The sequence below is a fragment of the Panthera pardus genome, unplaced genomic scaffold (genome assembly GCF_024362965.1).
Source record: "Panthera pardus isolate Hobbes unplaced genomic scaffold, ASM2436296v1 HiC_scaffold_10, whole genome shotgun sequence".
Lineage (NCBI taxonomy): Eukaryota > Metazoa > Chordata > Mammalia > Carnivora > Felidae > Panthera > Panthera pardus.
This window is the reverse complement of record NW_026526655.1, coordinates 22,217,508-22,245,280: the sequence shown is the minus strand read 5'-3', so window position 1 is coordinate 22,245,280 and position 27,773 is coordinate 22,217,508. Positions and strand designations below refer to the sequence as shown.

Here is a 27,773-nt window from a genome sequence, read left to right as displayed (position 1 = left end):
TCAGGAAGATTTCATTTTGACCTTTTTTCTAGACTTGCAATTGTATCAGAAATGACTTGTTTTTGAAATTAGGCATCTTGTCCTAACTAAGCAAGGACCACAGCAGCAAACATGATTGTAAATTCTGCATTTTACACAGCATTTCTAAGTTTAACCTGTAAAAAGCAAAACCCCCACCTTGCTGGAACATAAATCACAATATTAACAGCTACAACAATTTTTATGAGTGAATGCTTCTAAGCATTATAAACTGTCATATTCATTTCATGAAGAAAAATATTGGTCCTTCCTCCACATAGTAAATTTCTTCATGATGACATTTTTAAAAATTCTATCCCTGAGTATAAATATTTCTGAGGACACCCACAAGATATCGAGGAACAGAGATGCACATGTTGCTAAGAAGAAGCTTTGCCAAGTTTTTTCTTAAAATTTAATAATAAACTATAGAAAAAGGAGGCAATTAGAAAACGTGATTTAGCTATCATTAATCTACATCAAAGGATTATAATGATGTACATTGTGTGCCTTTCAAATTATTCTCTATTATAGGTTTCACAACAGAAGTTGAGAAATCTCTTTGACAAACTAGTCCCTTATTAAAAATCAAAGGAAAGTACTTTGCTACCATCTGTGCAACATTAACGCCTTCAACCGCAAGAATGATTATTTTGTAAGTTAAGAAGTATTCAGTTCTATTTTAAAAAAACAACAGCAACACAACTATTCAAATGTTCATCTTCATCTATTATAAGAAAGTCATAACATATATGAAACACTATGTAATTCACTATAGAAAGACAAGCATCTCTTTGGAAGCCAGAAAACAGAAAAGGAAATTGTGATCCCATGAAAGCATAATCAAAATGTGTTTTTTTTTGTTTTTTTTGTTAGACGTCACCACCAATACCAACAAATGCTTCACAGAGCCTGACCAGCACCTGCAAGGTCTGATTTAATATGATGGGAAGCAATATAAAATACAAACTTTTAAATTTAACTCCATTAGTAGAAAACAGATTATGTTATAAAGAATAAGGTAAAATTATCCATAAATGGTTTTCAGAAAAATTTGTGACAATCTTTTCTCTTGAAAGTACACTGAACTGAGGAAAACCTGTTCAAGTATTTAGAAGCTCATTTTAAAAAGCATTACTATAAATCAGGCTTCTTTATCTCTAGTATATCATATACCATGTCCATGATTTGACAAGTTCTTCTTAATTACCCACCTTAATTACAGTAATTATATATTTCATAGTAAATGCAACTAACAAGGTTCTTTTGAAAGATAAATTGTGAACTACAGAGCTTAAAAAAAATAGAGATGTAGATATCTGACCATCCCACTTAATTCATCACCGTCAACACCCATTTAACAGAACTAGATGATTTTCAAGCTACACCTTGGGATCACTTAATCTAACACCCTTATTTTATGAGATCTGTTTCCAATTTCCTCATTATAAAGAGGATAAACCAGGATGCCTGGATGGCTCGGCAGGTTAAGCATCCAATTCTTGGTTTTGGCTCGGGTCATGATCTCATGGTTTGGGGCATCAAGCCCTGTGTTGGGCTCTGCACTGACAGCGTGGGCCTACTTGGGATTCTCTCTCTCTCCCTCTCCCTCTCCCTCTCTCTGCCCCTCCCCACCCCACACACCTGTGTTCTCTCTCCCCAAATAAATAAACATTAAAAAAAAAAGAGGATAAAACATAATTTGTCCCCAACTGTTAGTTCCCTCTACCTAGTAACCTAGTACACCTTATACCACTTTAATTTTAGAGGTACTTGCTACGTAAACTAACATAAGGTACTACATAAAATATCGAATACACTATAAAGAAACAGAGAAATACCCTCAAAAAAACTCCAATGCCCTTTGAGGCTAGTTTGTTTTGGCAGAACCTCAGGAGGAAAAGTTAATGCGATGCCACTAATCAGCAGAATAAGTTTGGCACCATGTAAATTATAGCTCTGGACAGAGATTTGTATTTCAATATGTTTACACCCTAGATTTACCATCTTCTGTAAAAGGAGAAAAGGAAGATGCTACCATTATAAAATGAATTGTTGAAATCAAAACCTGAGAATTTGTTTTAAAATTGTTTTGGGGATGCCTGGGTGGCTGAGTCAGTTAAGCGTCCAAATTCGGCTCGGGTCATGATCTCATGGTTCATGAGTTCAAGCCCTACACAGGGCTCTCTGCTGTCAGCCCAGAGCCCACATCAGATCCTGTTCTCTTCTCTCTCTCTCTCTCTCTCTCTCTCTCTCTCTGCCCCTCCCCCGCTCATGTGCACTCATGCACATGCTCTCTCTCTCAAAAATAAATAAACATTAAAAAAAGTTTTTTAAATAAAATAGCTTTAATTAAGTTTAGTCTCTGGGGTATGAATTAACCCTTACCACTGCCAATTTGTCTCCAATTCAACAAGTATAATGAACACCTATACACCTAACCAAAGCATTGTGCTAAATAAATGTGCGGTGTAAGTAAGTAAACAAACTTACACTGTGACCTTCCTGCATAACCTAAGTCCTCAATTTCCTCACCTACAGAATAAGTGATTTAGGATGACCTTCCTGCTCCTAAAATTTTGACTGTATGTTATCCAAACTGTGAAATTTCAATTCATGCTAAAATAAGTAATGATAAAGCCAGCACTGCTGAAGTCTGGTCAGACAAAAGTAGTTAGTACTCACTATAATAAGGAAAATGAACACAAAACGGCTTTCGAAAAATGAATCACCATAATCCTCTCCTCAAACTCCCAATCTATTTTTACATGACAAAGACAACATTCTAAAAGGCCTCTGGCCCCATGCAAAAACTTATTCTAAACCTGATAATTTTTTTATAAATATCCTTAGCAGTGATGAAATATGGAGACATTTCATACATGGTCCACAAAATATGAAAACCATACTAAAGACTCAACCATCATTAACGCCAATAGAATTTCTGGAGAAGTCCCCTACCTTATTCTTCTTTGCACCCCAAGGCACTATACCCGTACCCCACTATGCTATAATTCACTACCCATCAAGAGTTACTCTGCTCCCTTTTTATTAGCATTAAAAAAGTCACATTACACATTACATTGTTATGGGTTAAACTGTGTTCCTCATAAAATTCATCTATCCAAGTCCTACTCCCAGTACCTCAGGATGTGACCTCAGGAAACAGGGTCATTACAGATATAATTAGTAAAAACTAGTAGAGTGGGACTCTATAGTGCAAAAAGACTGGTGTCTTTATAAATATGGGGAAATTTAACATAAACACGCATGCAGGGAGAACACCATGTAACACGAAGACTGCTATCTACAAACCAGGCAGAGAGGCCCTCCTCTCACAGACCTCCCTGACAGACATCCTTCCCTGACAGACATCCTTCCCTCACAGACTATGATGGCACTAACTATACCAACACCTCAATCTAGAACTCCTAGCCTCCAGAACTGTGAGATCATAAATTTGTGTTATTTAAGCCACACAGTTTGTGGTGTTTTGTTACAGCAGTCTGAGCAAGCTAATATATTACTGCACAGAAACTGGAGAAGAATCACATCAAACCATCACGACAGACAGAATTCTCAGAATAGCACCTCAGGTGTCAATGCATGGCCAATGTTCCTAAGAGACCACACATCTTGAAGATTCTGACAAAAGCCACTTTCAGGCAGACATGAACATTTTTCATATTGTACACTTAAATCAAGAGTTTAAGGGCACCTGGAAGACTCAGTCTGTAGAGAATGCAACTCTTGATCTCAGGGTTGTAAGTTTGAGCCCCACAGTGGGTGCAGAGATTACTTAAAAATTAGCAAATCTTAAAAAAAAAAAAAAAAATTTTAATCCTCCCCCTCAACTCCCTCCAAAGATGCATGAACTCTCTTTAATCAATGGTATCTGTATGGGGGGGGGGGGGGGCATATCATACACTAATCATTTTAATTACAAAATTAAACACTATCAGCCCTACCTCTGAGTAAGAAGGAAAAAAATACAGATGATAATAATGAAGTTTCTTCATTATGCTCTTAAAGAGATTTATAATGCAGTATTATTTTTTCAAAAAGGTAAATACTTTTTGAAATGTATATGAGTATATAATTACATCTGAAAACATGTAAAACTTTATCACGTAGCATATTATATCCTAAAAGAATAGAGTCTAATACAATGATGAGATGAAGAAAACTTTTCATAGGTAGACTATGATTTAAATTCTTCTTAAAAATATGGACCTAGTCAATAAGACAAAGTATTTGCCTTGTTTCTTTAATTTGTCTAATCAACTTCACCTTTAGTAGCTGACAATAACACAGCTTGTCAGAAATCTAAGATCAGAAGATTTAGAAATGGAAATTCAACCATTTTATGTGAGCATTATCAATCATTCACAGCATCCTGCCAATCAAGAAAAGGTTATCCTATAAACATAAGCTAAAATGACATGATCTGATCAATAAAAAGACAATTCCAGTATCTAATTATGAAGATTCAAAACCTTTTACTTTCTTTCCACAGCTAATTAGTTCTCAGCAGAAAGCACAATGGGAAGATATATAGTTAATACACAGAGTCTAAGAACAATTTGAAAAACATTAACCCCCATTTAAATAGAAAAGAAAATGAATATTAGATTTTTGCTCTTTCAAAATGTGCTCATCTAATTAATTCAGTCTAGAAAAGCGATGCACAGAAGGTTGTATTCTATCTTGTAAAAGTGTATTTAAGTGAATTTAAGGACAAAATCACTTTTCCATGTATATTATTCAGAAATTATTATAAGTGTAAAAAGCAGGCAATGTAGGTGGTGCAAAGTGTCTGGACTGACAATCAGAAGAAATGGGCTCTATTTCTCATTTCCAGTACTAACTACACATGTGATGTTAGGTGAGATCATTTAACCTCTTTGGACCCTGCTTTCTCTAAGTGATCTCTAAGTTATCTGTCACTTCTCAAAATAATTGCAAACGCTGTCAATCTTCAAATCTGAAATATGCCATCAGAATTCCTGACGGATCTTTACATACTTTCTGTGATCAATATGAATTCATCATCAGATATTTCATGAAGAGAGAGAGTGATCTTTCTCACCTGATAGCTTATTGTCATGCAGCAAATTCCGGAGCTTACTACAAAGCTGGATCATGCTGTCCAACTGTCTATTTATCTTCACATCTTGTATCCAGGCTGGGGTGTAACACACTGGACATCCGGTTCCAATGCAGTCACTTACACAATTACTTTAAAAATGTTAAAATATATACACATATATATACATATCAATGCATTCAGCAGAATTTTAATTCCAAAAAATAAACATAAACAGTTTGAACAGAAGTAAATAAAGGTTGTTTTAACAAGCAATGGGCAATCATATAATATTTGTTACAATGATGTTTTTGAAAGATTATGATACACACATACAAAATCTGTACCTAAAGTCGCTTAGGCCATTTGATATGAAGAGATTTTACTTAGACATTACTCTGCAAATCTTTTTCATGCAAATAAATCTATAGCTTCTAAGGGGTAAGAGTACAGAGAGGGACATAAATAAACATATTTAGTACCAAATGCATAACAGCCATGCATTTCAACCTTTTCTATCCTAAATCTTAACACTATGTTTCATGGAAAATTACTGCAAAGAGACTGGGAAAGGTAATTTTTGTTTTGTTTGCAGACAAGTGTCTAAAGGTTTTAAAGTAGTTTCTGAGAAAAGATACTTGATTCTTTCAGACATTTTTATAACCTGTAGACTCAATTAAATCATCTCAGGTTATCTGTCTAGGAGTTAAAGTCTCACAGTTAGGGGGATTTTCTTAACTTTAGGGGTTACAAACCCTTTGCAAATCTGAAGATATACATAAGCTCTTGTAGAAAAAAAGGGGGGGGGTCACAATCCCCCTCCAAAGCTTATCTGTGGATTCAGAAATAAGAAACCTAACAATCCACTCTTCCCTTAGCCTCACCAAAGGAGCTCCAACAAGACTGGGTAACCTAACTGATAAAAACCACATCTCTCCCAAATACCACATTCCTTTTCATGTGACCCACTCATTTGTAGGCACAGAGGATTCTTATGAGATCCTTCCAGAAAAAGCCTGTGGTTAGTTCTATTATTTGTATCTTAGATTCTGGCATGATTTCTGATACAAAGTAACTCAATAATATGTTATAAAACAAATCTGTAATCCATACCTGGGCTAAGAGAGAGTTTCCAGATGAATGTCAAATTTCTTTAGCAAAGAAAGGGACTTCTTTGAGTTTCTTTGCTTGTACTTAAGAACCCTTAACTTAAAACTCCAACAGAGAAAATAGGGAAACTGATTGTACAGGGAACTGAAATCATCAATTGTTACGTAATACTTAAGTATTTGAGGAACACGATTGACAAGAGTCACAATCCACTCATCAGGAAATCATTACCTTATTTTCAGATAAAGAAAATGAGATCCAAATAGGTGAGACACTTACCCAGCACCACACCAGTACTCAGTCTATTTTACACATTCTATAATGTTCATCTTACAAATGTTCTCAAATTATTTTGTAAACATTAATCTAGAATTCTGGGGAAAGATATCACTTCTCAATAGATCTGTATAACTCAGTAAGCCAGTATTTTCCAAATGACCGACAGATGTGGTCAGGAAATCATACTGGGTGAAAGATCCATTCACAGCATAGGATAAGTCAATGAAATTTATTGGAACAGAATACAAAAAGTTCACTGGTATCCTTTCCAAGTCCACACTGTAACAAATCTAAAGAAACTAGCACTTGCTAAGTAATGGTGTCGTATCAAAGAAGAATATCCATAATGATCTAAAAAGGCTATTTAAAAATCCTTCTTTTTTCCAACTATGCATATGTATAATACAATATCTTCCTCACTCACATACTGCAATCAAAACATTAGATCACAACAGAATGATTACATAAGTAGATACGAGAATCTACAGTCTTCTATTCATCAAAACAATGAAGAGATTTGCACAAATATAACACAGTGTCACTCTCACTAGTTTTTCTTTGGTTTATAAAATGGTTACTTTTCCTTAAAACAGTGTGACTTATGTTACTACGTAATGAGTTTATTACTGTTATTTTTAAGTGAATGGTATTTTTTAAATGTCTCAGTTTTACATGGTAAATACACACATACAAACAAAACTGCTTTGGGATCCTCAATTTTTAAAGGTGTAAAATGATCCAAAGCCAAAAAGTCTGCATATGTCTGCCATATGTTTTAAATGATTTCTACCTTAAAGAGAATACATGGACTACTTTTATCAGGGATTGACACGAAAGTACCTTGGAACTACCATAACACTGTCAATGACATAAAAATCTGTGCCCCTCCAACCAGCACCCCTCCACTTCAATGCTTCAACTAGACTGGTATATATCAAACCATCTTTTAAAACTGCATGGTATTTACGGGGTGCCTGGGTGGCTCAGTCGGTTAAGTGTCCAACTTCGACTCAGGTCACGATCTCACGGTTTGTGAGTTTGAGTCCCATGTTGGGCTCTGTGCTAACATCTCAGAGCCTAGAGCCTGCTTCAGATTCTTTGTTTCCCTCTCTCTCTCTGGTCCTCCCTCCCTCCCTCCGTCTCTCTCTCTCAAAAGTAAATAAACATTAGAAAACTGCATGGTATTTACAACATTTCCTAGCAGTTTTACACAGCTGCAAATCTGCAAAGAATACAGTTACCCAATTCTTGGCATCACATAATCAAAATTTGTCACCGATCTATTACATACAGCAAGTACATCAGCTGAAACAAAATAAATCTGCTTACTACCAAGTAAGGATAGGAAGTGGGCATATTTCATAAGGGCATCATGGGAGGTCTTTTGGAGGTGGTGACATCTGAGTTGAAATGTAACTGATGAAAAGTTAGCCTCACAAAAATTTGGCAGTACATTCTAGAAGGAGGAAATAGCAAGTGCAAAAGTTCTGAGGCGGGAATGACTTTGGTGTGTCTAATGAACTAAAAGGAGAAGGTAGCTAGACAGGGTGAGCTAGAAGGAAGTGTGGCTGGAGAGACAGGCAGGAATTGGGTCCTGTACAGGTCTTCCAGACCTTATAGTGAAGAGTAAGGATTTTATTCTAACTGTAAAAGAAGCCACTGGAGGATTTTAAGGAGGGTAAGGATATGGATGTGATTTACATTTTTAAAAGATCACTATTAAGAATGTAGAAAATGAGGAAGGGGAGCAGTTAAGAACTTATTATACTAGTCTGAGGAGAGATAATACAATGGTGGCTTGGATCAAATAAACAGTAGTAAATACAGAGAAGAGTGGGAAAATTCAAGATTCAAGGCACATTGTGAGGTGGAAGTGACAGAACTTAATGATGTGACAAGGAAGAGCAGTTGGGCATTACTTGTGGTTTCTGCCTTGAGCAGCTCTGTAGTCGGCAGTCCGCTTTATTGCCATGAAGATCTCTGACGTGGGCACAGGGGAAAGGAGGATGACTGACGCACGTGCCCTGCCCATGTGAAGTCCTTGTCATCATCCAAACGGAGAGCGGATGGGCAACGTGTACTATTCCCTATCCCAGCCTCCAGCTGGATATGCCCCATATATCAAATCCATGTTTCCAGAAGGAAAACTGGGACCCCAAGCATAGTCACTTCCCACACATCAGCCCACAGCAGTCACACAGTAAATTATTTTCTTGTGTGCTTAAACTTCATGCCGAAGTCGTTCATGCCAGATAGTCATGCGTCATTACTGAAGTCATTAAAAAACTGATGCAAAGGAGGCTACGTGGACCCTGTCTCAGAGACAATTAAACCAAGACATTCAGTCCTTTAATTGATTTCTCCAGAATAAGAAATAGAATGAGATGAAAATCTAATATTCTAATCTATATGCCAGGGCTTTCATACTATAACATGGACATAATTCCATAGTAACTATTATGGCTTGAACTGTGTCCCCCAAAAAGATGTTGAAGTCCTAACCCCCGGTACCTAATCTTATTTGGAAATAGGGTCTTTCTCGAGATCAAATTAACATGAGATTATCGAGGTGAGCCTTACTCCAGGAAAGCTGCCATTCTTACAAAAAGGGCAGGTTTGGACACAGAGACAAACATGCACACTAAAGAGAAGGCTGTGTGAACATGAAGGTCAAAATCAGTGATAGACCTACAATCCAAGGAAGGACAAAGATTGCCAGAAGACAAAGGTTCTCCACCACCAGAAGGTAGGACAGAATCACGGGACAGGTTTTTCCTCACAGCCCTCAGAAACAACCACCCTGCTGACACCTTGCTGTTGGACTTCTAGCCTCCACAGCTGTGAGACAATACATTTCTGTCATTCCAAACCACTCAGTCTTTGGGACTTTGTTACAGAAGCCCCAGAAAATTAATCCAGAGCAAAATTTTCACAATCTGGAAGGTCTAGACTCCAAAGTAACCAGAAGGGGGGAAAAAAAAAAGAGCTGTATTTCAATTACATAACAGATTTTTCTCCCCAAGCTACTTGCTAAGCTATGCAACTCTGAACAAGTCACCCCCTTTGAGCTTTGATGCTCTTATTTGTAAAGTAAGACAGTTTTATGCATCAAAATGAGACAATGTACAGTAAGTTATTTGTAGCCTATGAGAGTTACACAAACATAACACACAACATATTACTAATATGGTAATTATTAGTAATGACCTAGTAAAAAATATAGTTACACTATGGATCAAGTCATAATTACTTACCTACAGAAGATGTGCTCACATCCCCCTAAACACACAGGCTCCCTCAGAATATTAGTGCTGTTTGAAGAAAGGAAGACAATCAAGACTTAGGTCATTGTGAGATAAACACTTATTACCCAACATTTCATAAATCCAAGGGATTCTGTATTTCTCTTTCCAAAGCAGAAGATTAGGATATATTTATTTGAAAGGCTGTTACTCACTGATTAAATATTGTATCATCACACATCTGCTGAATTCAAATAGCTACTAGCAAACTCAGTGCAAACTGTAACATTTTTTATAACGCATATAGTGGGAATTCAGAAAGAAGGAACTTTGTGTAAGTATCCCTATACCTTTATACAGGATGGCAAAACCGACCACTGACTGCTTCTTTCAATTACTAAGATACATCTTCGCTTAATGATTCAAAGTATAGACCATAAATTTCAAAATAAGGCCTAAAAGGCAGAATGACCATATAACATATTGTCCAAATGAGAACATTTCTGGGAGTGACAGGGCATGACAACTAAACAGGACACTGGGATAGCAGGTGTAAACCAGAACCGACCCAGGAAAATCAGAACATCTGACCACCTTGACCATAAGCATTCATGGTTTCCCATAGGAATACACTGGTTTCTGGCTATTGTTAAGAGGCAATTTATTTTACATAGATGCCTTGTCAAAAATACAGCCATTCTTTCAGTTCACAATTAACTGACTGTTTTGTTCGTTAAGCAACTGCAAACAGGAATCATCAGGTTGACATTCTACAGACTGAATGAGAGTCATGGCATTGGGGAAAGAGAGAGAGAAACACAATTACTGTCCATCAAAATACGTGCTACATTTGATAATCCTCAGAAAGTAACAGTACGTACTTATTAATAAACACATCAAGTCATTGTATTCAGAGAGCGTAATGCAGCAAGAGCAAACAGGAGAAAATAAAGCTTTTGAAGGATGAATATTTTTTGTGCTTGGTTTATTACACTAACCTTAGGACCTTTAGGTATTTACAGCATTATTATCCAATTACCTCTGTATATGTACCACATATCAATAAAAACAGTTTTCCACATTTCTTGAAAGATCAAAAGTATCAAATAGCACATTTAATAGATGTGAACATTAAAGTGAAATTGAGCTTTCAGAAAGAATGCTAAAAACAGAGTACACACCTATAATGTTATCCTCAAGATACCAAAAATGGTGCTCACTGACATTATAAAACCCATTGCTTTTTAAAAACTCACAATGTCTGATTTTTCTATCCCACCACACAGATCACAGTGTAAAAATATGACTTGTGAAGTGCCAGGCACTTTTGTGACTCTGGCAATGAAGATGATCTCTGCTACAATGCTCACGCTCCTCCTATAATTTCTGCTCACTATTTCACCCACCAAATCTAATCTGATCTCTCCTGATCAAGTGTGTTGAATTCTACTTCATCACAAGTTTGGCTCTAAGATCTCAGAAGTGATGTATCTCACTTCCTCCTATCATTATATACTCCCTATATTTTTTTTATTCCACCACTCTGACCAAACCTCCACCTTCAGTTGCTCTCTGCCTTCAGACAAGGCCATTCAGTTCATTAGCTCCTTGGATTCCCAGGCCACAATTACTACTTCACGGACATCTCCACCACCACCCTATTTGCACTGACCTTTTGGACACTCACAGATGCCAGGAATACCAGATAGGCCCCACAGTCCACTCCTTCCTTGCCTACTCTCAGGGGATGAATAACAATGATAAAAAGACAGATATATACAGACAGATATATACACGTGTCTCTATACATTCAGTTGGTACTTTCTTCACCTTTGTACAACAAATGCTTGAATAGATGGCTATTCAAAACAATCTCCATGCTCCTAAATCCCATTAACCTGACTGTGAGCTTTTCACCACCTGGGCCTATTCCCTCCTCTTCACCCATAACCCTGTCCCTCCCTCTGGGCTCAGGGGGAAAGATGTCCTGAAGTCATTCTTCCTTCTTAAAATGTGTTGTTCTCCCTGTCCCTAGATCCAGTATCTTCCCTGTCTCGTAAAGTAGTCGATTCTCATCATTATACTCAGCAAAATTTCTTCTTCTATCTGCAACTAAACACGCACAGGTACTCCCTCCTCCACCCTAAAAAGTAGCCCTTTCTTCAGCTCCTGCCTCACTCTACCTTCAGCCCCAGCTCTTCCCCTCTCTGTGGATGTAAAGTCCTCAGAAAGTGCTCTACATGGTTCTCTCCATCTCCTTATCTCCCTAGCTTGAACTCCCAACTCTGCTGAAAACTATTCCCTAAAGCATTTTTAGGCCTCGTTCTCCCTGACTTCTCTGTGAGGCAACACTGATCTCACATTCTTTCCTGAAACCTTTCCTTCTGTTGAGTTTTAATTTTCTTATAGCACATTTATCCGCCTATTCCACCATTTCGTTAGCTGCTTCTTTTCCTGTCTCTCAATTGTAGGCTTATCCCCAGGACGCAGTTCACAGTCTTCTGGCTTTCTATGGCAGTACTCGACTCAATGCCTTGATTCTATTTCTAAACTTAAATTTCCTTTTTACGATGACTCTGAACCCTTTATCTCTGGTTCTGACCCTTCACCCTAGCAATGAGATGCTATAGTGTGATTAGCAATGATTCTAGTATCTATGAATAATTGATAAATTATACTAATTCTAATTAGTGAGCTAGAATATATTTTTTGTTGCTGTTAACAGATGAGGAAGGACACTGGAAGACTGACAGAGAAGTATATGCATGTGCAGAAAAGTATGTATGCATGCATAGTGGAAGGAGCAGGGAGAAGGGTGTTATACCCAACACTGGGAGAGGGAGGTGTGGTGTCAAGTTCAAAAAATTGTTAATGAAGAGCTCACAGAGCAGATAAAGAGTGGCACTGATCTCTGTCAAAGCCAGGCTTTCAGACAATGGCTAGAGCTTAGAGGAGAAGATACTCTGCAATAAAACAATTTTTATTACAACCAGACAATAAGTATCAAAATTTTAAATGCATCCACTTTTTTTTTTTAATTTTTTTTTTATATTTATTTATTTTTGACAGACAGAGAGACAGAGCATGAGCAGGGGAGGGGCAGAGAGAGGGAGACACAGAATCTGAAGCAGGCTCCAGGCTCCGAGCTGTCAGCACAGAGCCCGATGCGGGGCTCGAACTCACAGACCGCGAGATCATGACCTGAGCCGAAGTCGGTCGCTTAACGACTGAGCCACCCAGGCGCCCCTAAATGCATCCACTTTTAATTCAACTATTCCCGTGTCAGGAATTTATCCTTCAGAGATACTCAGGTGCTTGCAAAACTGAAACTCTAAAATACCAAAGATGTCTATCTAGACAGGATAATAAAGAGATTCCAGAGATTAAGAAATAAAACGTCATATATATATGTCTGTATACACACACACACATACATATACACATATACATACATACATACACATATATACATATACACATATATATACATATACACATATATATACATATATGCATATAAATATTTCTTGTTTTAAGGATCCAGAACAGCATATGACATCCCAAGGGTGACAAGGGATACCCAGCCTTCAAAATAATGATTGAAAATTATTTTGTCCTTCAAATTTTATACCCAGTCATCTCCCACAGTAGAAAGTGAACAGATAATAGTAAGAAAACTGATCTTTTAGTGCAGGAAGTTAGAAAGTTAATAAATAATGTCTAAAATGGAAAAAATCAAGAGGTAGCAATAGAAACCTATTATTTGGAAATGTAGATGTAAACCATGAAGAACTAAGAGATGAAAGAAGTTGTATCTGGAGTACAGATGAAGCAAATGAATATTTTTATTATGTCTCTGACTTAATGACTGTTGATTATAGTCATGCATAATTTTATTTTATTTTTTTAAGATTTTTTTTAAGTACTCTCTACACCCAACATGGGGCTTGAACTCACAACCCTGAGATCAAGAGTTGCAGGCTCCACTGACAGAGCCAGCCAGGCACCCTGTTCACAAATAATTTCAACTAAAACTTTGTAAAGGCCATGGACAAGGATATTCACTCCAGCACAGCTTATTAAAGCCAAAGACCAGAAACAATCTAAATTTTAACCAACAAGAAAATGGTTAAATAAATCATGATACATCTCCCTGACGTATAGTATCTTCTCATCTGAGGCTTACAATGCTTATACAAACACAGAGAACCTCTTAAAGGACACATAATAAATTGATCATAGTGGGTTCTTAAAGAAAAGGATTCAGGCCCACCTGTCATTCCCTTAAATACTTAATCACCATATACCTTAATATTTTAATGCATGTATTATTTCAATTTTTAAAAACTTAATATTAGAAAGTTCTTCACAATCCAGTTAACTCCAAAGCAAGCAACATTTTCTTGCACTGCTCCTCCACAAAAAAAAACCTCTGCTCTCAGCAGGCCAGTGTCTGTAACATTTCTCAAATAATACCCAAGATCCAAAACCAGATTGCTCAGGCTGTTCTCCCATCCTAGAATACACTTCCTCCTCACAACTCCCAAAACTATTCAAGCCCAACACATTATCCAAATATTATACAGGATGATATAATAAAAATGACACTAAACAAAGCACAGAAATTCTTGAATTTTAGTTTCCATACCATCACTCATGCAAAATCTGTACCTTGCACCATACATGTAAAGAACACAAGGTTGACTGCAATACAATCTATATTAAGGAGCTTATAATCTAACTAGGTAATCTGATAAGCCAAGTTAGTGTATGATTTAAGAGAATTACAAAATGTTCTCAAGTTCCAGAGATATGGCTTCTAGTTGGAGCCCTGGAAATCAATGCTGAAAGCTAAATTATTTTGTATTTTATCTGCTTGATTCCTTATTTTTCCCCCTGGTCTCCAAATAGATTCTAGCCCTACAAACAAGAGATCTTGACTTTCATTTTTTCTGAGCTCCCCACCACTACCTCCCTAGCATGGTGCTATACGAACAGCAGAATTTCGATAAATCCTTAGTGAATGAAGCAAATGGAAGAGTACATGCAAAAATGAATTTATATTAAGAATTCTATTTTATCTTTACCCTATTCTTTGTTTGATATACATATATATTAGAAAGAAAAAAGTCCAGAAGAATAAGAAAAGACATTTGCATGGTAACAGGATTTTTGTACCTTGAAAATTCAGCTACTCTACTTTTTCCAATCTGCAGTCATACTTCTGTTACTTCACATGTAGTTGATTTGGAAAGATCAGCGCAGTCAGAGGATTATAACTTGGGGAAGAACTAAGTAGGGAGAACAAACAATTTTTTTTTTTTAAAAAGGGCCTATTGATATAAAAATTTCTTTGCAAAGAAGAAAAGGAAAGTAAATTCAGTTGAGATTACAATACTGAGGCAGACCTATTTCTTAACAGAATGGCTCCCTAAGCTTACTGAGATAAACTGCTACTTAACATTAGGCAAGATAGCTACCACAATGCTCTTACATTTTAGAAAATCGCCAAGTTATTTTTAAGTGTGGACCAACACATTTAACACCAAAATGCACAGGCTCTTCAAGCCAATTAAACAATCTGTTGTATTTGTCTTCAGAATAAACAAAATTGTTAACAAGGGATATGAATAATGACACAAAGGCATCTTATTCTATGTATTTTGTATGCCAGATTCAAGTAAATCACGGAAAAAAAAAATTTTTAATCATGTCTAATTATTTAGTGTTGACAAATACTGAATAAATCAAGGAGCCAATATCCCAAAAGCCAAATGGGCAATAGACTCCTGTCTATTAATGACTGATTATAATGGGATCTATTGTTATGAGACAGATGAGCACAGAGAATATTATGCATACCTGCCTCAAATACTTCTGGTTATTTTGTCCTTTATTTCTTTTCTTCCAAAGCAAAACAGTATCTAAGTAACTGTCCTTAAAGCTTTACCTCTTCCACCTAATGCTCAAATGTTGATTTTAAGGCTCTTTATATTCTCTTCCCTGCTCACTTCCAGAAGTGTGCTTTCAAACCATCTAATGCAGATGACTGTCAAGAGTGCACTCCCAGCCTATAAAATCTCTCCTCAAAGTTCCAGGCTCATATTAACAAGAACTTCACTTGTAAGACCATCCCCAATGCTATGGGGAACAGGTGCTCAATGTCTCTGGTAAGTTTCTCTGGCAGACACAAGCACTATAGAACACCAGGTATGTGGAGGCCTATAATGGGTCTGTGTAACTCATGGTTCTACCTTTACCTCCCAGGGCGAAAGACCTTGGCTTCTACATCTGCTCAAGACCCTAGTCATTGTTTACTATAGGTAACTAACCCCAGGAACCTACAGAGGATTCTAGGTGAGTCAAGTGAAATTAACCAGGTCCTTATGGTATTCCCACTTGCAAAGACTCCTTAAATGTGATCCTAACTTAACCTAAATTCTTTAATGCACTAATTTAACAAACGCTAAGAAACCATGAATTCAACACTGTGGCCACAAATGTGAACCTGTCTTTATGAAATGTGTATCAAAGAATCAAAATACCACATAAGTAAATACATTCTACGTTTAGAAGAGATATAGGATACATGCTGAACACCAATGATTTGTGCCCTTTTCTGGATGTATGTTAAAAGTCAATAGAAAGTTTTAAACAATAATTTGTACCCAAAGGAAACTCATAATTATGGAATCTGCAGAACTAGAGGGAGTCTTAGAAAGCCCTTTGTCCATTTTCCTCATTTTATAGATGAGGACATCAGAGTGACAGGAAAGTTACACAAATTGCTCTACTTAGGAATTATGTGAACCAACTGAATAGTCAGTTGTTAGGCTACCAATTACTCTCTGCCCATCTGACTCACTTCCCCTTTATTCTACAGTACCTTTTAGCATATTGTGATTAGCATACTCCACCAGTCTCCATCTATGAAACTCTTTCCGAGGCCCAATTCAAAAGCCATGAAGCTTTCCTCCACTGGCACCATCCAAGTACACTTCTCTACATCTCCTTGGCCTTCATCATAATTTACCCTGAACTCTGTGTGCATTTTACCCCTTATAGTTAAGCGTGTGCTCCTTAAAGGTAAAAAATGTCTCACCATGTCACCACTAATGTGGTCCATCAGTGATCACTTATGGTCCTAAAGAAGAACCAGCATCAGAGCAAGCTAAAGGAGTAATCATCCCACTTAAGGATCACTGGCCTAGTAAAGTGCTTCTGAGCAAAGCTAATGAAGACAAAAGCTTAATGCTGGGGTCAAGAAATCTATCCTTTATTTTACAAACATCCATATAGCACATAAAACATAATAGGCACTGCTCTAAGAATCTTATAAATATTAACTCATTTAATTCTGGTAACCTCATAAGATAGAAACTACTACTAATTCATTTTCACAAATGAGAAAAGGAAGCATACAAGATAAACTAATTTACCCAAAAATCACTGAAGCAGGCTTTCAAGCCAGGGTTCAAAATTAATGTTCTTAATCACTAAGTGATGCTATAAGAGAAAATAATCTTTATCGCCTTTAAAATGACAAAAAATAATTTAGAAAAATAAAATCATCTATGCCAAAAATCACAAGATTGCTTTTTTACTTTTTACTAAAAGTTGATTTAAAAAGTGCTAGAACTCCAGGGGCGCCTGAGTGGCTCAGTCAGTTGAGCGTCCAACTTCAGCTCAGGTCATGACCTCATGGTCTGTGGGTTCGAGCCCGGTGTTGGGCTCTGTGCTGACAGCTCAGAGCCTGTAGCCTGCTTCGGATTCTGTGTCTCCCTCTCTCTCTGCCCCTCCCCCACTCTCACTTTGTCTCACTCCGTCTCTCAAAAATAAACAAATGTAAAAAAAATTTTTAAAAAAAGTGCTATAACTCCAAATTACACTATAGTAGAGGTCAACCTGCACACACCTAAAAATGTCAAGAGGTACCTAATTTTAACTCACAAAATAGTGTCATATGACACTTGGGGTTTACATTACAGCCTTTATTATTTTTTCCTACTTCCTTTAGGAACACATTATTACTATGCTTTCTGTCAGCCTCTCAAATGATACGGTCTTCCTGTCTCATTTTTCCAAATCTTTAAATAGCTTCTATCTGGTTGTGGGGCTTGGACCTAACACAAATGTCACATCTGGCCTCTTGAAAAAATTTCATCAGCTTCACCTTGGAGTCCTACTTATGTTAAAGGTCAAGAAACGATGCCCTGTAATGTAGCCAATCCACCCTCACCCACAAGCAATGCTTCCCGTAAAACAGATGCAATATGCTGTATAAGACAGGTGACACCTGGGAACACAATATAGATGACAGCTGCAAGCTGAATGTGAGGGTAATCGGGGTAATCACTAGTCCACTGGGTAGAACTTTGAAACTCTGTAAAAGGGCATACTGACACACAATTTCAAGTAACAGGACACTGCCAGGAATGGTAGGTAGCAAAGCAAGAAGCAGACCATCCTGAGTTGTTCTTTGAAGCAATGGCGTCAGGCAGCTACAGGGAAAGGCGTGGGTGGGAAAAAAGGGATATATCTTCCCTGGGTAAGAAGAAACGGGCCACGCTTTATACACTGTAGACAGTGCCAAGACATATAGAGACACCAACAGGAATGCAAAATCACTTCTAAATATTAAATCCCGTGTCATATAAAATTTTACACTGAGGATTTTTAAACTTAAGACATTCTACCTATTAAAACAGTTCAGCAAACTATAGCTTATGCACCAAATCAAGTCAGTAGACTGTTTCTGTACAGCCTTGAGCTAAGAATGCTTTTTATGTTGTTAAGGGTTGTAAAAGACAAAAAATAGTAAGAACACAGATGGTGGTCAGCATCAGTTATTATATGACTCTTTACAGAAGTTTGCCAAGCCCTGGTTAAAATCTGCAAAGACACCATGAGATTTAGTTGTTATTCCATCAGTGGTTCATATATTAACTTTTTAAGAAAATTCACTAGAGTTCAGTATTATTCTCCACCCAACAGGATAAGTTGTAATAAAAGTCTAGACCTAGTTACTGATGTCTACTTTCAGTCCTCTGGCTCTTATTGTCTGCTCACTTTTGTTAGAAACTAGAAAAATATTTGGCAGGGATAAAAACTGAAACTGGCAGGATGCATGGATGGCTCAGTTGGTTAAACGTCTGACTTCAGTTCAGGTCACGATCTCACGGTTCGTGGGTTCGAGCCCCGCATCGGACTCTGTGCTGACAGATAGGAGCTTGGAGCCTGAAGCCTGCTTTGGATTCTGTATCTCGCTCTCTCTCTGACCCTGCCCGCTCACACTCTGTCTCTCTCTTAAAAACAAACAAACATTACGGGGCACCTGGGTGGCGCAGTCGGGTAAGCATCCGGATTCTTGGTCTCCACTCATGTCATGGTCTCACAGTTTGAGTTCAAGCCCTGCATCTGGCTCTGCACTGATGTTGCAGAGCCTGCTTGGGATTCTCTCTCTACTTCTCTTTGACCCTCCCCCACCTGTGCTCTCTCTTTCTCAAAATAAATAAAATTAAAAAAAATAAAAAATTTAAAAACAATTTAAAAATAAATAAAAATAAACATTAAAAAAAATTTTTTAAGTGAAATTGGCTGTATTATAGTTCAGGACAACCTACGGATTACTCTTCTTTTTATAAAGCACCTATTTTGCCTTCACCAAACCATTCAGCAAGCAGGCTATGCTTTTTTTGTATTTTTATAAGACACTTATTACTTATCACTTATTCTATAACAACCACCATACTCAACACTTTACACATATAATTTCATTTAGTTCCCCCCCCCCCCCCCACAGAATGTTAGCTTCCTAAAGACTGAGGTTTTTGCCTGCTCTGTTCACTAACGAATCCCCAACGCCAAAATAGCACTTTGCAGGTGTTCAATAGTATCTTTTATTAGTAATGAATCCCCATAGGTGGATGAGCAGAGCACTATTATCACTCAGGTGGGGAAACTGAGGCACAGAAATTAAATTACTTGAGACATGGATGCCTGGATGGCTCAGTCGGTTAAGCGTCAGAATCTTGATTTCAGCTCAGGTCATGATCAAAGGGTTGTTGGGAGCAAGCCCCCCGCCATAGGGCTCTGTGCTGACAGCACAAGCCTGCTTGGGATTCTCTGTCCCTCTCTCTCTCTCTCTGCCCTTCTCCCCACCTCATGCATTCTCTCTCTCTCAAAATAAATTTAAGAAAAAAATTTTTTTTTTAATAAATAAATAAATGACTTGGGCCATAATGTCAAAGCTGCAACCTGAACTCAGGCATCCTGACTCTACACTCTAAGTGAAGCACTATGATGTTGCCTTAGTGCCTTCCATACAGAAATGTCCCATCTGAATGTCTAACTTTTGTTTAACTACTAAGGTGTTATTATAATTGCTTCTATTATAGCAACTAGCAGAGCTAGTTTTAAATTTCTTATTCTCAGATGGAGGACCCCTGTGTTATTAAAAAACACACACAACTCAGAATGTCTCCATGTATTCTAGCAAAAGTGCCGCTTTTCTAAGGAGCGCGGTGATTTTTTTAAGTTTTTGTAAAACCAAATATAAGTGCAAAACTCGGTGATAGTTAAGTCCTCATTTTTAAATAAACAGCTGCGGTAACTTGTGCTTTATGTAAGTTCTGCGGGTTGGAAATGGAGGGGGGGGAGTCAAAACAAAGTCCAAAAAAGTCAGGCCAGCTACAAGCAGAGAGAAAACCTGAGTTATATCCATGCAGAAATACAGAGCTGCGCACACAGCAGGGGCTCAATCAATGCTCTTGGAAGAAATGATAAGGGTGACAAGCCCTTGTTGGTTTGTATACTAGGAAGAGCTACAGGAAAAGCATGGAGTACCAGTCATGAACATGATGTCTTCAGATATAATGAAAACCTTGAAGTGAGAGGGCTCCCATGGTGCAACAGCATGAAGGAAAATAAGAAGCAAAAAATGATAATAAATAGCATCTCTAAGAGCCGGAACCCCAAGCCATACAGCCTTTTGACTAAACCAAGGAAATGAGAAACTGAGTGAGAAATAGAATGGCGGTGTCCATCACACTGCCATCTTCAATCTACCTCCAGCAAGGGTCCCCCAAACTCTCCTCTCCCAAGAAAGCGCTGCTACGGAGTAATGGTCAAAGGATCAGCTCAGCAATGAGTGACAGCTGCTTGAAGCTTAGCGGGCCCCTTCAAACTTGCGCAGCCCGGGGCAGGAGGGATTCCAGGCCCAGTAAAAAGTCCCGATGCCTTAGCCCCACCCCAGCCCTACAGATTCAAAGTATGGAGGCGGGGCCTGAAATCTGCATTTTTTTTAACCACACCTCCAGACGAGTCTTCGGCCCGCTAAAGTTCGACAACTACCACCTTAGTCGGGTTTGACGACGAAAAGACAAGCAAGCAGCGCGGAAAGGAAGGGGATGGGAGCGAGGGAGGGGACAACTAACACCAGATCCCTGGGCAAGTACAAAGTCTGCTCGCCGACCCGACTGCGGGGCGGGAATGGAAGGAGAGAACCTGGAGTTTGAAAAGATCCCCTCCCCCCGCCCTCGCGGCAACTCGCCCGAGGGTCCATCTTTACCAACGCGAGCAGCGCAGCAGCTTCTCCAACCGGTCGAACGCGGCGCGGCTGTGGGCCCAGGCCCCGCGCCCCTCCGGCTCCATGGCGGGCGCGGGACGAGGCTCGTTCCCGGACCGGACCCTCGGCTGCCGGTTCCCCGGCATCGCCCCGCCTTCGCCGGAAGGGCTCTTCCCAGAGCTGGAGACGCGGCGGGCTCGGCGGGTTCGGCGGGCTCGGGCAACGACCGAGACGCGACCAACCTCCGACCCGACCCCAGCCCGAACGGTCCCAGTTTCTGGGCCGGCCGGGACGCTGGGAGGGCGGGGCCCTGGGAGGCGGAGCCCCGGAAACGCGCCAAAAGTCCCGCGCGCGGGGCCGGAGGGGTGGGGCTTGCAGTTGGCGGGAAAGGGGACGGGTCCAGGCCACCTAGAGGGAAGAAGATGCGAAAAAGCGAGTCCTTGACTTTTCTGAACCGTGGGTTTTAGGGACCTCAAAGCGAGGAACTTTTAGTAGAGACTAATCTCTAAGGAGTGCTGTTTTGACTACCATAGAACTTGGAAAAGTTTTGGTCCTGACACTGAATGTGCCACCTTCTTCACTCCTAACAAAGTTAACTTTCTCCTTCCCCTCCCCCTTCCAGGTTTTTTTTTGTTTTGTTAAAGATATGATGAGGGAGCTTGGGGAAAGCTAAAGGCAAAATACAGGCTGGCCACCACCCACCCCCAGGCGCAGGTGGAAAACGTGATAATCTTCAGACACTTCCTGGCTACCCAGAACAAAGGAAAGGGGTTTAGGTGCTTGCCCCGCCGTAATGTGGGAAACTAAGGAAATGAAAAATTAAATTCCTTTAGTGCCCATTGACAAGTCTTGAAACAAGCAGTGACCTCCTTCTAGGAGCTCAGCTGCTTCAAGGATGACACTTTGGGGGGCAAAAGAGAAAATTAACATTGTCCCAAACTCCAGGATCCTGTAAGTCAACTTCCTTTATCTCAGCTACCCCAAGATACATGCTGGCAATCATACTCCAAGTTTGTGCCCTCCTTTAGATATATATCTAAAGGGTCTCATGGCTGAAGTTTTATTAAATGGTAATAAATAGTGTTTCCCTAGCAACAGCTAGCCCCTCAAGGTCCTGGAAACCTTGTTTCCAAAATTCCTTAAACTCTTACTCTATCCCTGACCCCCTCCCAACCTGAGGATATATAATGAGCTACCTGTCAGTACTCCAGTGCAGCTCTTCCTGCCCATGGGTCTTGTCCCCATGCTTTAATAAAATCCCATTTTTGCACCAAAGACATCTTCAAGAATCCTTACTTGGCCTTCGGCTTCGAACCACCCCACCATCACCCCAAAACTTCATCAGATCCGCACAATGATCTCTCATTGCTCACCATATTTTATGGATAACACCTACTGAGCACCTTCACCCTCTCCATCCAATCCGCTGCCAAATCATTGCATTTGCCCCTCTGACTTATTCTCAAATCTACCCACTTCTCTGTCTTTACTCCACCACAGGCCCCTTGTCTCATTTTTTACTTAGATTGTTGCTGTAGCCTTCTGGCTGATATCCCTGTGTCCACCCAAGTCCCCTCCAATCCTTAGGCTACACTGTAGCCATCTAAAACATTGCCAAATAACCACTTGGTTAGTGGAAACAGAATAGGTAAAACTAAGGAAGATCTTAAAGGGTGTTTTAACTGACCTATATTAGCATATTAAACTAACCAAATATTTTCTTAAACTCACAGGCAGTCAAGAAATTGATTTTGATTATTAACCCTGTTGAGCCATTGCTTACTCTTTGCGGAGCCTCAGAGAAATCAAATTCTAGAAAAGTTAAAACATTAAATACACTTAGAGATGCTATGGTATATAATGGAGTAAATTGGGGATTTCAGGAGCCAGACATCCCTACTTCTAATCCCACTTCCTCTGCTAAATAATTGTGTGATTTAAATCAAGTCTTAAGTCCTCTGAACATTAGTTTCCCTATCTGTAAAGTGGGAATATTTATTTTGTAGATCTGGAGGATTATAATGAGATAAATGTAAAATCACCTGCATCATAAGTGGTCAATATATGGTAGGTAATATGAAGATGCTTACGTATATAACCAGTACTTTTTTTTTAAATGTTTACTTATTTTTGAGCGAGAGAGAGGGAGACATACATAACTAGTACTGTTAATGGTTTACTTACCACAGAATAACACTGAATATTTTTATCAGATGCTTTTGTAATTAGGACATAATGTAACTGAGCAGAGTAAATGCAAATTTCACACTTTGGACCAAACAGTTGTTACTGAACTATCTGTACAGTGCTGTTAAATGAGTTGTGGTGCAGGGGCAGTGAGGTTTTCCTGCTGTTAGTTTCCTCTTCTTTCCCTCTGCCATTGCCCCATCACCTCTCACTACATCTCATGAAATTCTCAGCAGCTGGTTGATGGCAGCCATAGTAAACTCATCAAGAGAATAAGCAAGGTTACTCTCTCATCTGCAGCTTCCCCTTCCATTGCCTTCCTCTGGTGCTGCTCTGTCACTATTTTTGAGAGACAGAGACAGAGTGCAAGCAGAGGAGGGGCAGGCACAGAATCCAAAGCAGGCTCCAGGATTTGAGCTGTCATCACAGAGCCCGATGTGGGGCTTGAACTCACAGACTGCAAGATCATGACTTGAAGTAGGCCGCTTAACCAACTGAGCTGCCCAGGTGCTCCCCCCAAAAATTTTTTTTAAAGAGAGAGCACACAAGCAGAAAAGAGGGGCGGAGGGAGAAAGAAGAAGAGAGAACGCCAAGCAGGCTCCACACTCAGCGCAGAGCCTGACTCAGGGCTCAATCCCAGGATGCTGGGATCATGACCTGAGCCAAAATTAAGACTCAGACACTCAACCAACTGAGCTACCCAGGCATCCCACTTTACCTTTCCTTTTAAATTTTTTTTAATGTTTGTTTATTTTTGAGACAGAGAGACAGAGCATGAACGGGAGAGGGTCAGAGAGAGAGGGAGACACAGGATCGGAAGCAGGCTCCAGGCTCTGAGCTGTCAGCACAGAGCCCGATGCGGGGCTTGAACTCACGGACTGTGAGATCATGACCTGAGCCGAAGTCGGATGCTTAAGCGACCGAGCCACCCAGGTGCCCCTACCTTTCCTTTTTAATTCTAGTATAATTAGCACAGTGTTATATTAGTTCCAGATGTGCAATATAGTGATTCAACAATTCTACACATTATTCAATGCTCATCACAGTGTACTCTTAATCTCCTTCATTTATTTCACCCACCCACCCACCTCCCCTCTGGCAACCACCAGTTCTCTATTAATAAGACTATTTCTCAGTTTCTCTCTTTTTTTCTGCGTTCATTTGTTCTGTTTCTTAAATTCTGCATATGACTAAAATAATATGCTGTTTATCTTTCTCTGACTTACTTATTTCACTTAGCAGCATACCCTCTAGATTGATCCATGCTGTTGCAAATGGCAAGATTTCATTCTTTTTTTATAGCTGAGTAGTATTATACTGTGTGTGTGTGTGTGTGTGTGTGTGTGTGCGCGTGCGCGCGCGTGTGTGTGTGCGCGTGCGCGCGCGTGTGTGTGTGTAGATAGAGATAGACACGTAGATAGATAGATGATAGATCAGTCTTCTTTATACATTCATCTATGGATGGACACTTGGCTATTTTGGCAACTGCAAATAATGCAGCAATAAACATAGGGGTACATATATCTTTTCTAATTAGTGTTTTGGTACTCTTTGGGTTAAATATCCTGTAGTGGACTTACTGGATCATATGATAATTCTGTTTTTAATTTTTTGAGAAAAATTCATACTGTATTCCATAGTGACTGCACCAGTTTGCATTCCCACCAACAGTGCATGAGAATTCCTTTTTCTCCACATCCTTACCAACACTTATGCTTTCTTCTATTTTTGATTTTAGCTATTCTGACAGGTGTGAGATGGTATGGGATATGTGTTTTTTAATCAACCTTTCCTCCCAGGCTTAGATCCTGAATTTTAAAAGCTAGTCCTTTAGGGGTGCCTGGGTGGCTCAGTTGATTAAGTGTCTGACTTCGGCTCAGGTCATGATCTTGCGGTTTGTGAGTTCGAGCCCCTCATCGGGCAGTGTGCTGATACCTCAGAGCCTGGAGCCTGCTTCTGATTCTGTGTCTCCCTCTCTCTTTGCCCCTCCCCTGTTCCCGTTCTGTCTCTTAATAATAAATAAACGTTAAAACAATTTTTAAACATAAAAAATAAAAGCCAGTCCTTTCTCCCATGTGCGTTTATGTGTACAAAAGACGGGCCAATCCAGGATGAGATACACCAAGAATGCCTAAGATCCTGTAACTCTGCTTCCAGGGAAAAACTTCCCAGGAAAATCCATTCCATCTATGGGGTCTTGGTAAAGCCTTAGCTTAGTGTATTAGCAATATCCTGTCTTCAGTTTAAAAGGGACTAAAATGTCTTAATTCCCTTTTTGTGTCCCTGCAAGGACCTCCCGAGTACATCAGAGTTTAGGTTCGTTGCTCCATTTTGCTCCTAGTCTGTTCTCTTCCAGCTAAGCAGTACCTTAGACTCTTCCAAAATTATTCAGCCCACCCAGTGCAACATTTGGGTCCTACGGGCATTGTGAGGCAGACAAATTGGTTTGCTTTAGCCTGTTTATATATCCTTCTCTCTTCATGCCCTTCCTAACTGCATTGATTACCATCTGTAGTGCTGTTTATACTCCAAAGGCATCTCGGTCTGGTCTCTTTCCTGATCTTCAGGCTCAATATAACAGTTTGTTGAAAACAAACTGTCTAAATGCTAATTTCTTTCTTCTGTTGTGTTGTGAAGGATTTCACATAGTAAATCTCCCTCCTATGCACTTGGATAAACATATTTAACAAGCAAAATGGGACAGACATAATGCCAAGGCTCTCCTCCCGTGGAATGCGAAGCTACCTCACAAATTCAGCATGTACCCAAATTCTTCTCGTTGAATTATGGTGTCACACAGTGGAATCAACTGCTTTGACTCTTTTGAATGCATTCTCTTTTTCAGATATAAATTTGGTTTGCAAGGACCTCTGTGAAACCTAGACCCTCCCCCCGTCCCTGCAAAAAATGCAGTTTGAGAACAATCGATAAGGAACACTTGAATGGAACAAACCTCCACAGCATCCGGGAGTGTGGTCTGTGCTCTCTACATTTGACTCACCTGGCCTTCCTGCGTGAAAGTGCTCTTAACCTAAGTTAAAGTCATAAGCTCTGTGCTATTTTTTCTGGAATCCAATGTGGCATAATGATTAAGTGCATAGAGCTCTGGAGTGAAGCAAAACTGGGTTATAAACCAAGTCCTGCCATTTCCTACGATTGTACCCAGGGGCCCGTTGTGTTAACCTATTTTGGAACTTTGTTTCATCTCTTGTAAATTTAGGATTGACGTCTCCCAACCTCACACTGGTAGGGTTGTGGTGAGAAAGGAATTACAAATTGTGAAAATGTTCTAAACCAGTAGTGTAGCTCAACCAATGGAAATCCCTTCATGATGGACTGGACTGAGCTTTAATAATACATCAAAGCTTAATTCACAATAGGCATGGAATACATTTTCCCAATTATAGGACTAGTTCTGGCATTGTTGAGCTGCACTAAGCCAGTTATACTTGCTTTAAAATCCTCTTAAGAGGGGTGCCTGGGTGGCTCAGTCGGTGAAGCGTCCAGCTTCGGCTCAGGTCTTGATCTTGCGGTTTGTGGGTTCAAGCCCCGCATTTGGCTCTGTGCTGTCAGCTCAGAGACTGGAGCCCGCTTTCGGATTCTGTGCCTACCTCTCTCTCTGCCCCTCCCCTGCTCATGCTCTCTCTCTCTCTCTCTCTCTCTCTCTCTCAAAAATAAATAAACAATTAAAAAATTTAAATTCTCTTAAGAGTGCATATTCTGAGTAAGAAGGAGCCACTCATTTCATGACTGTTGGATCAGAGATACTTGCTGGAGTAATTGCTTTGCAAATATGACTCAATAACTCTGAAAGGAAGCTTGAATTTTAACGATACTAATCTCTTTCAGTATCATCTCGAAGTGTCCACTGGATTTCTAACACCATCCATGGAATGATGTTAGTACTAGATAATAAAAAAATCTTTATAGTGTTTGTTCTATTAAGTTGGAAATTGTTTACAACATTTTGTTCATCCTCTAAGAGCAAAACATCCTCAGCAACTAAAAACAGTAACTTTGTTCTGTGTGCTATAGATAGCTTATATGAACCAAACAAAAAAGTGTGGCCAAAACTAATCAGGACCCACCACTCATACATGCCATCATGACCGATGTGGATCTCTTCTGGATTGGCACAATTGTGCATATGATCGAGTTATTGGTTGCAATGGATTATACCGAACTTTTCTGACATGCTGCCGTCTCAGACTTGCACTTAAGGACAGAGTCTGAATGTCACATAGACCTTGACATTTACTGAAAAATTACTCAAGTCTCTAGAAGC

General features: G+C 39.4%; 1 protein-coding gene across 3 annotated transcripts in view; it reads right to left on the bottom strand.

The window, feature by feature from the left end:
* BARD1 (BRCA1 associated RING domain 1) overlaps positions 1 to 21,575 on the bottom strand; it is an 82,751-nt gene extending 61,176 nt beyond the window's left edge. The window contains exons 1-4 of one of the 3 annotated variants that reach the window (XM_019446084.2): positions 21,305 to 21,402; positions 14,914 to 15,026; positions 9,748 to 9,804; positions 5,108 to 5,256 (exon numbers count right to left, since the gene is read on the bottom strand). In XM_019446084.2, coding sequence (XP_019301629.2) covers positions 5,108 to 5,162 — 55 coding nt within the window. In that variant the 5' untranslated portion in view covers positions 5,163 to 5,256; positions 9,748 to 9,804; positions 14,914 to 15,026; positions 21,305 to 21,402. Of the gene's footprint in view, positions 1 to 5,107; positions 5,257 to 9,747; positions 9,805 to 14,913; positions 15,027 to 21,304 lie in introns of all 3 variants that reach the window. The other 2 variants (XM_019446083.2, XM_019446085.2) reach the window with 2 other exon arrangements.
* Between the last annotated feature and the right edge of the window lie 6,198 nt (positions 21,576 to 27,773).